Source organism: Oncorhynchus mykiss, chromosome 13 (genome assembly GCF_057628025.1).
Source record: "Oncorhynchus mykiss isolate SJ-2025 chromosome 13, ASM5762802v1, whole genome shotgun sequence".
Lineage (NCBI taxonomy): Eukaryota > Metazoa > Chordata > Actinopteri > Salmoniformes > Salmonidae > Oncorhynchus > Oncorhynchus mykiss.
The window spans coordinates 36,338,987-36,354,562 of record NC_143034.1 but is presented as its reverse complement, the minus strand read 5'-3'; the positions used below and the strand labels follow the sequence as shown (position 1 = coordinate 36,354,562).

At 40.2% G+C, this 15,576-nt stretch overlaps 1 protein-coding gene across 3 annotated transcripts; it reads left to right on the top strand.

Moving 5' to 3' along the window:
• Nucleotides 1-290: 290 nt before the first annotated feature.
• Nucleotides 291-14,039, top strand: LOC118947147 (uncharacterized). 3 transcript variants are annotated; one of them, XR_016485857.1, is made up of 5 exons: nt 291-470; nt 563-2,431; nt 3,152-3,223; nt 11,233-11,511; nt 12,794-14,039. XR_016485857.1 is itself a non-coding variant. In XM_090196123.1 (4 exons), exons 1-3 carry the CDS (start codon nt 1,778-1,780, stop codon nt 11,451-11,453), a joined length of 456 nt encoding a protein of 151 aa, XP_090052249.1. In that variant the 5' UTR covers nt 1,608-1,777; the 3' UTR covers nt 11,454-11,511; nt 12,794-14,039. The 3 variants fall into 3 exon arrangements, 1 of the variants encoding a protein (XP_090052249.1); XM_090196123.1 differs by lacking the exon at nt 291-470 and having other exon boundaries at nt 1,608-1,940; XR_016485858.1 differs by lacking the exons at nt 291-470; nt 563-2,431; nt 3,152-3,223 and adding an exon at nt 3,654-9,105.
• Nucleotides 14,040-15,576: the final 1,537 nt, after the last annotated feature.

Below are 15,576 nucleotides of genomic sequence, written 5' to 3'. Positions count from 1 at the left end.
CCAAGAATCCCAGATAGAAGAATGCATGATGGTCAATGCTGTCTCTTTTACATAGCAGGTGTAAAATAAACAGACAAGACAAGTAGGCAGGCAGTGCATTATGGTCATTGTAGTTTAACAAATAGCATCTAATTATGCCAATCTGTATGTGGGGTTGTTAGAGAAGAATGTGATTGACAGCCATAACAATCCATTAAAGCACCTCATCAGGCTCTGTAAATGGCTTCATTGATGACATGTTCCTTCTATTCCAGGGGACAACAGAGGAACTTCATCGATTCCACTCCATCAATACAAGCAGTGAACATCTGAAATTCACCCTCACCTTGGATGTGTATGAAACAAGTTATCTGGACATTTCGATTAAGAGGGAGGGGGTGGCTTTAGCACAGACCTATACAGGAAGCAGACGGAGAGGAATTCCCTGTTAAGCGGAGACAGCTTCCACCCTACACCCCTAAAAAACAATTGTAATACTTGAGTAAAGAAAACATTTAAAATGTAAATTAGTCATTTTAATTTTGTAAATTTAAAACAAAAACATAATTGTTTGTACTCGTAGGTAACCAGATCATGGATGCAACTCAGTTACTAAGTCTTTAACCACACTGTGTTGTTACACTGGTGAGTAAAAACTCATGCTTCCTACCCTTTAACTTTTTGACTGAAAATAAAATATACATTTTATTGAACTGCGTCCAGTCAGCAGATGGACTTTAGGCCGCCCGTTGTGACTCCGTCAAGAATTCAGCAGAGCAAGTTTGTATGAAGGTCTGGTTATAAAATGGGTTCATAGTTCAATAGTAATATCCTGTAACACCCTCTGGTGATGAACTTTGCTGCCCTGTTTCCAGTTGTCCACATGGCTGGGAGAACCTATTCAAGTAAGTAAGTAAATAGATTTTTAAAATGTAAAAAAAAACGATGTATTATTAACTAACTAGTTACAGTGCAGGCTAACTCAAATGAGCTGCTAAATGAGCTATCTAGCCAACTTCAAATACTGTATAGATAGATAGCTAGCTAAGTAAATTAAATATCAGCAACTACCTAACTTCATATTAGCTAGCTATCTATTTATCACTGTTAAAAACAAACTCCAAATGCATTTGTAGGTAGCTAGCTAACAGCCATGGAGAAGGGTGAAAGGATAGCAGCACCAACTGTCAGTGCGAGAGCAGGCTATTCTGGAAAGGGCAGGTACTTTTGTGTTGTTCCTGTCCCTAGATGTGAGGATGGAGCTAATAGTAACATAATATTCAGTGTGGTGTAATTTGACTATAATGAAGTGTGTTTCTTGTGAGGTTTTCTGTCCTCGGATAAAAAGCTCTATGAAAGCCAGTCTACATATGAAGAGGTCCCAATGAAGAGCAGTGGTTCTCAGTCCTGGGGACTCCAAGAGGGGCACATTGTTGTTTTTTCCTCAGCACTGCACAGCTGATTCAAATGATCAACTCATCATTAAGCTTCAAGTAGTATTTATGTATTCATTTGTGATGCTATCCTTGATATGATCCACATTTGTGTGTCCATGCATCTATCAATCCAATGTTATCATAATTTGTTATCAGGAACATTATACTTTAGTAATCCACAATGACCTGGTGATGTAACAGTCTAATATTTACATTGTCTTCCATATTCCTACAGATACCTTCAAATCGATTTCCTACAGTTCCTGTGTAGGGCACTGCAAGGCTGGGTGACCAGGGTCATCTGGGACTGCCTCCTGGAGGGATTCAGGTGTGTGAAGGCTACCCGTGTCCTGCGTAACTTCATGAGGATGGACACGAGGACCAGGAGGGGATCTGCAGCTCGCCGCCGTGTGCCAGAGGAGGAGTCTGCTGCTCTGCAGGATGTTTCAAGGATGGGGTTCAACAATGCAGCAAGAGAGGCAATCACTGCGCAGGATATCTTCACCTCCTACTTCTTCAAAGAGGGTGCTGTTCCCTGGCAACACCATAGACTACACTATGCACAACCAAAGGCTATTTTAAGAGCCATTCACATTGCAATAAGAGTATTCTTCCATTTACTTAGCTATATCAACTGCAGATATTAAATTCACAGTTTCTCTCGCTTTGATTTCTACTTCTCATGTGAAATTAATGTTTAGGTAAGGGTGTGGTGTCTGTTTTAAAACAAAACAGGCTATTTTAAATCACCCATATTGAAAAAATGTAGAACAATTAGACACTCTATAACCCACACCTACACACTCATGCATCAATCTGATTGATGGATGGTGTTATGCAGTAAGCAGGTTCAGGTGTATAACTGTGGCTCCTTCCACCTTCAAAGAATAGGCAAGAGGGCCAACCATGGAGAATAGTAAGACACTTCATTATTTCTATAACTACGCTATATTGTTTGCCCATTCATGTTTTTCAGCATAAAGTACTCTGCAGCCACGTAGTGTGGTGGACACCAGGTGAGGCCACACACAGATTCCTGTTGAACACTGTTAGGGTTGCGTAAATTCGAATCTGGTATCAGAACAAGTTATAACACTGAGTCACTGATTTTACTCTATGTACTTTTATTAGCTAAGCAATAAATGGCAAATGCAACTTTCGTATATAGGGGCTCACTGTAATACCACACAGGGGAGAACAGGGAACTGGCCAACACCCCAACAGTGTCTTCTTAAATACTCTGACAGTGTTAGTTCCCGCTTCTGAGCTGGCCTGTCAGAGTAGAGGCTGAGCGTGGTTTAAACTTACTCAGCCTATCGTAGGCACACAGACAGGTCCCTGTCTCGTGTCGCTCCCTGTGATCCATCTTCTGTTTGTTATCTTGTTGTGATGTGTTGACACTGTCTGTGCCCCGTGCCCTAGTTGCAACAGTTACTTAGTTCTTGTTTTTCTGTAGTTTCAGCACAATCTATTTCCAACTGTGGTCTTGTGACACGCAGTTCCCACATCCTGCCTAATCTCTTCTTTCGTGCAGCTGTCACACTATGTTATACACACCCGTCCCTCAAGGGACAACATCCAGTAATTAAATGCACACAAAACATGTTATGCTATGGTAACAGGATTAGTAAAAACTCAAAACCCCACAACACTGTCGCTTTAACTACCTTATTTTCTCAATAACAGTCTCTCTCCTTCACTTCATCCCTCTCTCCCCTTCTCCCTAAATCCTCTAGGTTACATCAGCTGTGTCGGTGAACCCCTCCTGCATCTGAACTGGCTACATAGAGGACACAGCATGATCAGAGGTGAGAGGTCACTTGGTCAATGTAATGTGATGAAATACTCCTCCTATCCTGTGTTTACCAGATCAATGCAGGTGAAGGGCATTAGATATTGAGATGAACCGGTGTTAGAGTATTTACATGATGCACAGGAAGTGTAGTGTAGTGTTTTTTAACATTATATTTCTGTATATATGAGTTAAATCCTGTTTCTAGTCTATTAGCTACAATGTGTAACCATTGATGTCCCAGGACCAAGATTGGTAAACACTGTTGAAGTGTATAATTGTAATACATACATGCAGACACAGCATCATTCAAAGACTGGAATTTGATACTCCTGGTACTGGATATGACTGAAAAATAATCTCAAAGACATTCATACCTAAACTGCACCTTTATTTGCCAAGGTAGAGTACATGATCAGTGAATACATTAAATGTACAGGCTACAATGTGGGGATCTCATGCATGGTAATAACTACATGTATATATGACTTGTATCCTTGGTACAACATTATATTATATTCTACTCAATCCATAGGCTTCATTAATGTCATTCAGGCTGTTTTGAAAATAAATATTTTTATTTACAAAAAATATTTCCACGGCAATAGCTAGATCCCCTCCTCTATCTGCAATGGCAAATATCAGCAAGGAAAGCTTACAAAATGTTGCATTCAATTTGCAGTAAATTCTTCAGCTAGATTCTATACATCCACTGTTTCACAAAACGACCACCTGGTTTGCTGGTTGTTTCAGGAGTCACTAAAACAACCAGAATTACAATTTCATACTAATGTCACAACACCCATAAAGTTAGCCAGCTTAACGTGAAGCTAACTGCTAAATCACGATTTTCGCAAATGAACTATGATAAAAAGAAAATGCATCATCGTTTGTCTCTACATTAACTAACATTCCTGTCAACTGTACATGTTTTTTACTGACGTTATAATCCTTTACATTTCTGTCCATTTCTGTGTAGGGGTACCCCTCTCTCCTAGTATTTCTGTGCCCCATCTTTGCTGATGAAAGTCTAACAGTCTCTGGTGCAGTAGTGTTCTACCGGTCCTAGTGCCGAACCGGTAGAACGTTTAAGATGCGATGCAGTTGACGAAAAAAAGAAATCACAGAAAAAATATATTGACTGATATTGATTTATTTAGGGGGAGCTTATTAATATTTTAGTTCTAGCGACGTCCCTGATTCCTACCCTTTAACTTTTTGTTTGATAATAAAATATACATTTTACTCAACTGCGTTACCCACTCCAGTCAGCAGATGGCGGTGTGGGAATTTAAGGTTATGCTGCTAGTGTGACCTATAATCTAGTGGACGGAAATCTTCTTTCAACAGCAACAATAGTTAGTCAGTCACCTCGGTAGCTTGCTAGACAAAATAGCCGAACCAGTATAGCTCTTTAGACGCTTTAGTGTATATTAGCCACTGTGTTTTAAACCCACTTCTGTCATCTTGGTTAGTTATCCGATTTAATTTCATATTTACGGTGTTGTTGTTATTATTCAGCTAGCGGTCTGGTTAAGTTAGCATTAGCCTAGCTAACATCCCCGACCATGCGGTCACTAAGCTACTCTCCTTCTGCTAAAGAAAATGAGGATATCACAGTAAAACAAGAAGTAGAGGGTGAGGCCGTTACAGTTTCATTTGCTATATATGCATTTGCTATAGTGGCTAACGCCCTTGTCCTGAAGCTAGCACCAGTTAGCCTCGAGCCAGGTGCATCTCCCGGCTAGCAAACAAAATTACTCCAGCTACAATACCTCTTGCCAATTGGCCTGGACCCTTTGTTGACACTGAGCCCCGCCGATCCATCACGACTGGTCAGCCGACACAATTCCTTCCGATGTGCCCTCAACCGGCCTTTGCCAGACGTCGGTGACGCCCTTGTCCCGAAGCTAGCACCAGTTAGCCTCAATCCAGGTGCATCTACCTGCTAGCGTAGTAATGACTACCGAACGGCTTCCCTGGTTCATATATTGCTGTTCACTGGCCCTTAAGATCACTTGGCTACATAGCTGATGCCTGCTAGACTGTTCATTAATCACAGTACTCCATTTTGTTTAACTGTCGGCCCCTGCCTCGAACTCAGGCCCTGTATGTAGATAACTGACCCTCTCTGCCCATTCATCGCCATTTTACCTGTTGTTGTTGTTGTCTTAGCTGATTAACTGTTGTCTTACCCGTTGTCTTAGCTAGCTCTCCCAATCAACACGTGATATCTTTATGCCTCGTTTTATGTCTCTCTAATATCAATATCAATCAATATGCGTTGTGTACTGTTGTTTAGGGTAGTTATCATTGTTTTGTTTTACTGCGTAGCCCCTAGTCCCACTCAACATGCCTCAGAGAACTCTTTTGTCCCACCTCCCACACATGCGGTGACCTCACCTAGCATAACTGGTGCCTCCAGTAGATGCAACCTCTTATCGTCACTCAATGCCTAGGTTTACCTGTACTGTACCGGCACCCTACCATATCCCTCTCTGTACATTATGCCTTGAATCTATCCTACCACGCCCAGAAATCTGCTCCTTTTATTCTCTGTTCACAATGCACTAGACGACCAGTTCTGATAGGCTTTAGCCGTACCCTCATCCTACTCCTCTGTTCCTCGGGTGATGTAGAGGTTAACCCAGGCCCTGTGTGTCCCCAGGCTCTCTCATTTGTTGACTTCTGTAACCATAAAAGCCCTGGTTTCATGCATGTTAACATCAGATGCTCCCTCCCTAAGTTTGTTTTACTCACTGCTTTAGCACACTCCGCCAACCTTGATGTCCTTGCTGTGTCTGAATCCTGGCTTTGGAAGGCCACCAAAAATTCTGAAATTTCCATCCCCATCTACAACATTTTCCGTCAAGATAGAACTGCCAAAGGGGGAGGAGTTGCAATCTACTGCGGAGATGGCCTGCAAAGTTGTATCATACTTTCCAGGTCCATGCCCAAACAGTTCGAGCTTCTAATTAAAAAAATGAATCTCTCCATAAATAAGTCTCTCACTGTTGCCGTCTGTTACAGACCCCCCTCAGCTCCCAGCTGTGCCCTGGACACCATATGTGAATTTATTGCCCCCCATCTATCTTCAGAGTTTTTTCTGTTTGGTGACCGAAACTGGGATATGCTTAACCTCTCTAGGGGGTGTGGGACGCTACCATCCCACATAGCCAACATCCAGTGAAATTGCAGTGCGCCAAATTCAAAAACAGAAATACTCGTTATAAAAATTCATGAAACATACAAGTGTTATACATCGGTTTAAAGATTAACTTCTTGTTAATCCAACCACGGTGTCAGATTTCAAAAAGGCTTAAGGCGAAAGCATACCATGCAATTATCTGAGATCAGCGCCCAGCAGAGGAGTTACACAAGTGAGAAATAGCAATACAATTAATCACTTATCTTTGATGATCTTCATATCGTTGCACTCACAAGACTCCCATTTGCTCAATAAATGGTAGTTTTGTTCGATAAAGTATCTTTATATCCAAAAACCTCTGTTTGGTTCACGTGTTTTGTCCAGTAATCCACAGGCTCAAAAGCAATCGCAACAGCCAGACAAAAAATCAGAAAAGTATCATTGAAGTTCGTAGAAACATGTGAAACGATGTTTATAATCAATCCTCATGTTGTTTTTAGCCTAAATAATAGATAATATTTAAACCGGACAATAACGTCGTTAATATAAAAGGTAAACAAGAAAGGCGCTCTCTCGGTCTCGCACATGAAAAATCTCTGGGACACTGAATGGTCCACTCATTCAGAGTGGTCTTACACTCTAAGTTTTCAGAATACAAGCCTGAAACCATTTCTAAAGACTGACATCTAGTGGATGCCATAGGAAGTGCAATTTGAGTCCTAAGTCAATGGAATCTGTATAGGCAGTCAATGGAAAACTACAAAAATATAATAATCCCACTTCCTGGATGGATTTTTTTCATGTTTTCGCCGTTCATATAAGTTCTGTTATACTCACAGACATTATTTTAACAGTTTTGTAAACTGTGTTTTCTATCCAAATCTACCAAGTTCACCTCATCCAGAGGTGAAAATAGTGCCCCCTACCCTAGTGAGGTTAACACCCTGGCCATCCTACAATCCAAGCTAGATGCCCTCAATCTCACACAAATTATCAAGGAACCCACCAGGTAAAGCCCTAAATCTGTAAACATGGGCACCCTCATAGATATTATCCTGACCAACTTGCCCTCCAAATACACCTCTGCTGTTTTCAATCACAGCTGTACAATTTCTCTCCTGTGTGTATTCTCCAGTGTGATATCAGGGTGCTTACGTGAGTAAAACTCTTCCCACATTGATCACAGCTATAAGGTTTCTCTCCTGTGTGTGTTCTTTGGTATACAATAAGATGGCTTGATGTATCAAAACTCGTCCCACATTGAGAACAGCAATAATGTTTCTCTAAAGTGTGGATTCTCTGATAAACTTAATTTATTTTTTTTATTTTTTTATTTCACCTTTATTTAACCAGGTAGGCTAGTTGAGAACAAGTTCTCATTTACAACTGCGACCTGGCCAAGATAAAGCATAGCAGTGTGAACAGAGTGTGAACAGACAGAGTTACACATGGAGTAAACAATTAACAAGTCAATAACACAGTATAAAAAAATATAAAAAAGAGGGTCTATATACATTGTGTGCAAAAGGCATGAGGAGGTAGGCGAATAATTACAATTTTGCAGATTAACACTGGAGTGATAAATGATCAGATGGTCATGTACAGGTAGAGATACTGCTGTGCAAAAGAGCAGAAAAGTAAATAAATATACACAGTATGGGGATGAGGTAGGTAAATTGGGTGGGCTATTTACCGATAGACTATGTACAGCTGCAGAGATCAGTTAGCTGCTCAGATAGCAGATGTTTGAAGTTGGTGAGGGAGATAAAAGTCTCCAACTCCAACGAGATTTGTGGATATAAATTTGCATATTATCGAACAAAACAAAAATGTATTGTGTAACATGTCATATGAGTGTCATCTGATGAAGATTATCAAAAGGTTAGTGATTCATTTTATCTCTAATTCTGCTTTTGTGACTATCTTTGGCTGGGAAAAATGGCTGTGTTTTTTATTTATTTGGTGGTGGTCTAACATAAATATATGTTGTGTTTTCGCTGTAAAACATTTAAAAAATCGGACATGATGGGTAGATTAACAAGATGTTTATCTTTCATTCGCTGTATTGGACTTGTTAATGTGTGAAAGATAAATATTTCTAAATAATATTTTTGAATTCCCCGCGCCACCTTTTCAGCTGAATGGGGAGGGGAGTTCCCCTAGGGGAACGCCTTGCCATAACAGGTTTTAAGATGCGTTTGGGAAACCGGGTCCAGATATCCAGTTTCCACCTCTTCTTCCTCCTCCTTTTTCGATGTAACAGTCATCTCCTCCTCCTCTTTCACGCTATAAACTGCATCCTCCTCTTCTTTTACTGTAACATCCTCCTCCTCTTTCACGCTGAACAAGTCTTCCTCTTCTTTCACAGTGACGGCCTCACCCTCTACTTCTTGTTTTACTGTGATATCTTCCTCCTCTTTAGAAGGAGAGTAGCTTAGTGACCGCATGGTCGGGGATGTTAGCTAGGCTAATGCTAATTTAACCAGCCCGCTAGCTGAATTTACAAAACCGTAAATATGAAATTAAATCGGATAACTAAGTAGACGACAGAAGTGGGTTTAAAACACAGTGGCTAATATACACGAAAGCATCTAAAGAGCTTTATTGGTTTGTCTATTTTGTCTAGCAAGCTACCGAGGTGCCTGACTAACTGTTGCTGCTGTTGAAAGAAGCGTTCCGTCCACTAGATTATACGTCACACCAGCAGCATTGTCTCACTTCGCCATCTGCTGACAGGAGTGGGTAATGCAGTTGAGTAAAATGTATATTTAATTTTCAGACAAGTTGAAGTGTAGGAAGCATGAGTTTTGAAAATCATACCTGCTTGATCCTTTTTGTTTTGTCAACTTTTCGGTAGGGATGTTACGTTTGATGCCAGAGCTACGAGGCATGCGTCCAAATCGCTAAGCAGTAAACTTCTAAGCAGTGTGCTGATGCCTGTATCACTTTATCAGCAGCACATGATCAAAGACATCTGAAGCTTAATTTGGTTGAACAACCACCTGATTGGTTTGGTATTGGGCTTGTTCGACACCGCAGGCGACTGACTGAACAAAAAATCACTATACATCATAAATAACTACTCATTATTATTTATAAATCAGTCAGCCAGTCACCATTTACCCACAATGCAGCATGGATTTGATGCTCTCGAACACGGCCAGTGGTTTAGTAAATGACATAAAAGCTATGCTGCTATGTGCTGTGGTGTGGGATGTCATCTATAATAATGACACAAAAGCTATACTGCTACGTGCTACGGTGTGGGATGTCATCTATAATAATGACATAAAGGCTATGCTGCTATGTGCTTCGGTGTGGGATGTCATCTATAATAATGACATAAAGGCTATGCTGCTACGGTGTGGGATGTCATCTATAATAATGACATAAAGGCTATGCTGCTACGTGCTACGGTGTGGGATGTCACCTAAAATAATTTGGCTGTTCGAAATTCTGTGTTGCTCAAAGCCTTGAGTAATGAACCTATTTTTGAGACTGTTGGCTATAAAGCGTCAATGCTTCAGGAAGCTTAGTTTCACCATCATGGAATCTTATCTATTTGGGATTTTGGGGATTTTCCCTGCCATCATTCTGTATGTCTCTGCTCTTCTGATCTGCAGTCATGTTTTAGTTGGGTTTTGTTAATCAGGTTCTAATTGGTCTCCAATAGTTGGGCTCCAGCTCGCTGACCATAGTGTCACGAACCGGCTCGAAGACTGTGACAAAAAGTGAGACAACGTGGAGATAAAGAATAACAAAATATATTTATTAACTGAAGTAAAGTAAATACAACTAACAATGGTGTGTGTTTAGTCAGTAGTGTAAGTGAGTGGTCACATGTATACATGTGATAATGAGGGGTGTTGAAAGGTGTCAACGCAAACAGCCAAAATCTGTCTGTGTCTGCATGGAGAGAGTCTCCTCAATGAATGGGGAAGAGGTGCATTTATCCTGGGACACACCCGAGCTCAGGTGTGTCCCATTTCACTGATTACCCTCCCGGTTCCACCCACCGACATCCTATTAAGGAAAACAAGAATAAAGAGAAAGAATTCGGCAGACAGAGTGGGAGGGTTGTCACAGCAGTCTGATGATATACCAGGGACTATGCATGCAGTTAGGTTTGTATGCAGTCTGGTGATATACCAGGGACTGGGGATGCAGTTAGGTTTGTATGCAGTCTGATGATATATCAGGGAAAGGGGACGCAGTTAGGTTTGTTTGCAGTCTGATGATATACCAAGGACTGGGGATGCAGTTAGCTTTGTTTTCCTCTAGCTACTCTCCAGTTTGCTCCCAGCTGCTTTCATACAACATAGATCACTGTTAAACTAGGCTGCAGAGCATTCCTAGTTTGACAGATAATTCAACCAGTGTGACCAGTGGGTTTCTTTTAAATGAATGAATATGAAACTGCCTTAAATACAGATGTGAAGGACAGTATGTTTTATATTCTCACTCAAAATATGCACTGCTCTATTTGAACTTCTCAATATAATATTATTATTTAGTGAAAGGAATGAAAAATAAACAAATGTATCTTAACTGCGTTACCCACTCCAGTCAGCAGACGGCGATGTGCGTCTTTCAGGCGATGCTGCTAGCGCGATGTATAATCTAGTGGACGGAACACTGCAACATCAACAACAACGAGTCAGCCACCTTTGTAGCCAACAGCCAAAACATTTAGACTGTTTCTGTGCATATTTGCATCTGTGCTTTAAATATACTTCTGACATCTAGTTAATTGCCCCCATTTAAATGTTATGTACATTGTTAGTCAACTAGCTGGCTTGATAAGTTAGCCTGCTAACTAGCTAGCTAGCTAACATCCCCGACCATGAGTTCACTAAACTACTCTCCTCCTGATAAAGAAGAGGTCTGCTGGACGGAGAAAGAAGGTCTGCTGGACGGAAGAAAAGCTCTGGGGCTGAACATTGTCGTGAAAGATGAGAAGAAAGAAGAGGATGTCTCAGTTAAAAAAACAAGTAGAGGTCAAGGCTGTTACAGTGAAAGAAGAAAAGAAAGACGTTTCAGAGTGAAAGAGGAGGAGGATGTTACAGTAAAAGAAGAGGAGGATGTAGTTTTTGAATGAGGAGAAAGAGGGAGAGAGAACTGTCGTATTGACAGAGAAGGAGATCTGATTACCACCAGTAAGTACTGTCTTTAAAAAGGACACTAACTGTCCAAAGTTTTTGAACGAATGTGTGGTTATAAAGCAGCATGCTACTGAAATTATATACTTGAAAATGTTGTTCTGTACTATAGGAATTGATGTTATAATATAATGTTAAAGCTACGTTTTAAAATGGGTGGTTAAAGCCCTGAATGCTGATTGGCTGACAGCCGTGGTATATGAGGCCGTATACCATGGGTATGACAAAGCATGTATTTTTACTGTTCTGATTACGTTGGTAACCAGTTCATAGTTGCAATAAGCCACCTCGGGTTTGTGATATATGGCCAATATACCACGGCTAAGGGCTGTATCCAGGCACTCTGCGTTGTGTTGTGCTTAAGGACAGTCTTTAACCATGCTATATTGGCCATATACCACACTTCCTCGGGTCGTATTGCTTAATAACTGTGACATGTGTATACCATCAGAGTCACCCCCACCACCACAAAATCACAACTTAATTGTCTCACAGAGTGGCAAACAAGTTACAATTGAAACATTTGACGTGTGTCTATTGTAGACCTTGCATGGAGTGTGTATACATGCAAAAAGCAGATTTCTAAATAATGTTGGGGAAATATATAAAATAAGAAGCGTTATTGACGTGAAATGGACACGTGTTTTGGGGAGACTGATCATATTAGCAAAAGTTTGTAAGTCAACAAAAAAACATGGCCAAAATAGCCGTTTCAAGGAAAGGCTGAACTAAATAATTATAATTTAGAAAAGATAGTAATTATTACTTTAGAGATGAAGTGGGCCACCAACAAAACGTTAACATTGGATCAAATGCAGCCTAAAACATTGACTGAAATAGTAATATATATTATTATAGACCTCTGCTCAGCCTAAAGCATGACATGATCTATTATTTTAGAGCTCTGCTCAGCCTAAAGCATTACATGATCTATTATTTTAGAGCTCTGCTCAGCCTAAAACATGACATTATCTATTATTATGCTCTGTTCAGCCTATAAACATGACATTATCTATTAATATAGAGCTCTGCTCAGCCTATACATGACATTATCTAATTTTACCCCCTTTCCCTATTATAGAGCTCTGCTATAAACATGAGAGAAAGATTAGATTTTATGTTCTACATTATTATTATTATTATGTTTTTTATTAAATTCTGAAAACTGACTTCAGGTTTTTGAGGAATCTAGCCTCACAGGAAGACAGTTTTATTTTATGGAGGTTTAATTCCGTTCTCTGTTTAGTATTTAACTAAATACTCTGTTTGTATTTGGTAGGAGAGGGACCAGACTCTCACTCTGACAGCGGGAATAGTCATTCAGGGGAACCAGACCCAGAGAGGCCCAAACCAGAGAGGCCCAAACCAGCGAGACGACACCACTGATCCCAGTGTGGAAAGAGTTTTAAGGGGTTAATTAAGGAACCTGAATGTATATGAGAGAACGCATACAGGAGAAAACCCTTATGATTGCTCCCACTGTGGAAAGAGTTTTACCAAGTTAGGGAACCTAAAAGAGCATGAGAGGACACACAAGAAAAAAGTGTTTCCAATGTTCCCAGTGTGGAAAGAGGTTTACCCAGTTACGGTACCTGAAACAACACGAAGAAATACACAAAGAAGATAGGAAGACCTACCACTGCTCTCAGTGTGGAAAGATATTTATTGGGTCAGGGAACCTGAAAATACATGAGAATACACTCTGGAGAGAAGCCTTACCACTGTTCCCACTGTGTAAAGAGTTTTACTCAGTTAGGAAGCCTGAAAACACATGAGAGGGGACACACTGGAGAGAAGCCTTATCACTGTTCCCACTGTGGAAGGAATCTTAGGTGGTATGCAAGCCTGAAGGAGCATGAGAGAATACACACAGGAGAAAAGCCTTACCACTGTTCCAATTGTGAAAAGAGTTTTACCCATCAAGGGAGCCTGAAGGTGCATGAGAGAATACACTCAGGAGAAAAACCTTACCAATGTTCCCAGTGTGAAAATAGTTTTACCTGGTTAGGGAGCTTGAAAAGGCACGAGAGAATACACACAGGAGAAAAGCTTTTCCAACATACTAAGACACAGGAGGAGAAGACATAACACTGCTCTCATTGTGAAAATACATTTTTCCAGTAAGAGGACCTGAAATCACACGAGAGAATAGTGAGGCTGTGTTCTGACTTATGTTTTTGATTGAGAAATTGTGTTTTTGTTCATGCTACATTAAATCATATTGTATGAATGGAATCATACTGAAAAATAGGTACTTTTTTTGTTCAGCTCAAGACATGATCATGTCGAAAATCAGATTAAAATAGTTTTTTTTAAATTATGTTTTGATTGTGAATTTAAGATTGATTGAATGCAAGTGTAAACCCCTACATGTTGTTCACTATATAACTGTGATATTTCAAACATGTTAATTATTAAATAGATTGATATTAGTATTTCTTCATTCAGATTGTCATTGTAAATGTGAATTGGTTCTCAGTTGACATATCTGATTAAATAAAGGTGAAATAAAGTAAATGCCATATTATCTTTGGGAAGTCTATTTGATTCTAAATTGGGACTATAAGAATATTTTGAAGATAAATACACAAGACAGAGACAGAGGACGAGAGGTCAATACAGTACTAACAATCAATGGAAATAGTGTGGGGGGGGGGGGGGGGGGTTGAATGCTGAGCTATAGTCAATGAACAGCATTCTTACATAGGTATTCCTCTTGTCCAGATGGGCAGTGCGATGGTCATTGCATCGTCTGTATGTGCAGAACTTGAACTGAACTGATGCTTCAAGCGTTTGATTAAATAATTAACACAAATGACTTGAGGAAGCCAGAGATCAGTATAACCAGAAGAAAATAGCCAACCGACCTGCTGCTGGCCTTCATAAATTCTGATGTTATGCTCATGAAGTTTCCGGTAAAATCGGCAAACTTTTTCCATTTCCATTTGGAGTGCCAATTTATCTGACCATTTCTACCGATCTTTGTGCCAATTATGAACGAGTTACAACACCTGTTTGGCCCCGCCACTTCCTGGGTCGGTGAAGAGCGGAATTAAATTTAAGGAATAAATCCGAGCCTCAAGCTCATCACCTGTGGAAGGCGGGGCTTCCAGTGAGGCGTGGATTTAATAATATGTTGCACCTACTTTCCCTCCTTCAGGGAACAGTAGTTATAGTCATAACGTTAAGCTTGTCATATGATGAACATCAACTTAAATACTGGATCTTGCTGTTGGACAGTTTTTTTGTATTCAGATCTCTGAAATGCACTCTAACTACGTAACATTTAGTGTGTCCCTATGTTACGCTGGGAAAACAGTTTTCATGGGCACAGAAATACTAAATAATTTCAGAGTTAGCTAAATCCAATGGTTCTAACCGAGAGTCACCTTAACTTTACTGACAACACCCAAATGAATACTGTCATTTACGCGGTTCTTCAATAAATATACATTTTTAATACTGTAGCTATTTAGTCACATGGTCAACTATCATCTACTGATCCAGGAAATAATTTTCTGAATGACAGTCACATGACAAACATCACGAAATGCAACAACAACCAAAGTGCTTCTTCATTCATTACTCTGGTAAAGACAGTTATGCCGTGCTCCACGTTGGATCCAACATCCCTAACAAATTGGTGTTTATAATGTTATTGTCTGCTTGATTTACAGTAGGTTCTCGTTAGTCTGTTTGGACACAGAGATACTTAGCTCATAATGTGTAGAGAACTGGAATCATAATGCAACACTTCAAAATGTAGCTGTTTTCTACAAATTGTCTTCTAATCAGGGATGTACACATTATTCCCAGATTCCGTGTGGTTTTTGAGCTGTTAGTTTTAACAGTACGTGAAACCTTATCTCCCTCCTCTCGGCACAATTGATTTCAACATGAGTGATGACAAATAAGTGTTGCGTTCCTTTGTTTAGCGACCCCTACATTTAAATGCATCACTGTTGCCCTGCTTTTAGAATATCAGGGTTCATTCTCAGATGTGCCAAACCAAATGTACTAGAGCATGACATTGGGGACTGGGCCCTGATCCAACAACATGAC

Bases quoted from the DNA above. Each gene is read 5' to 3' on its own strand.
- LOC118947147 (XM_090196123.1), top strand. From the start codon at position 1,778: ATGAGGATGGACACGAGGACCAGGAGGGGATCTGCAGCTCGCCGCCGT. The intron at 1,941-3,151 runs GTGCTGTTCCCT...TAAATCCTCTAG, and splicing joins CTCCTACTTCTTCAAAGAGG to GTTACATCAGCTGTGTCGGT. The intron at 3,224-11,232 runs GTGAGAGGTCAC...CTCCTGATAAAG, and splicing joins AGGACACAGCATGATCAGAG to AAGAGGTCTGCTGGACGGAG.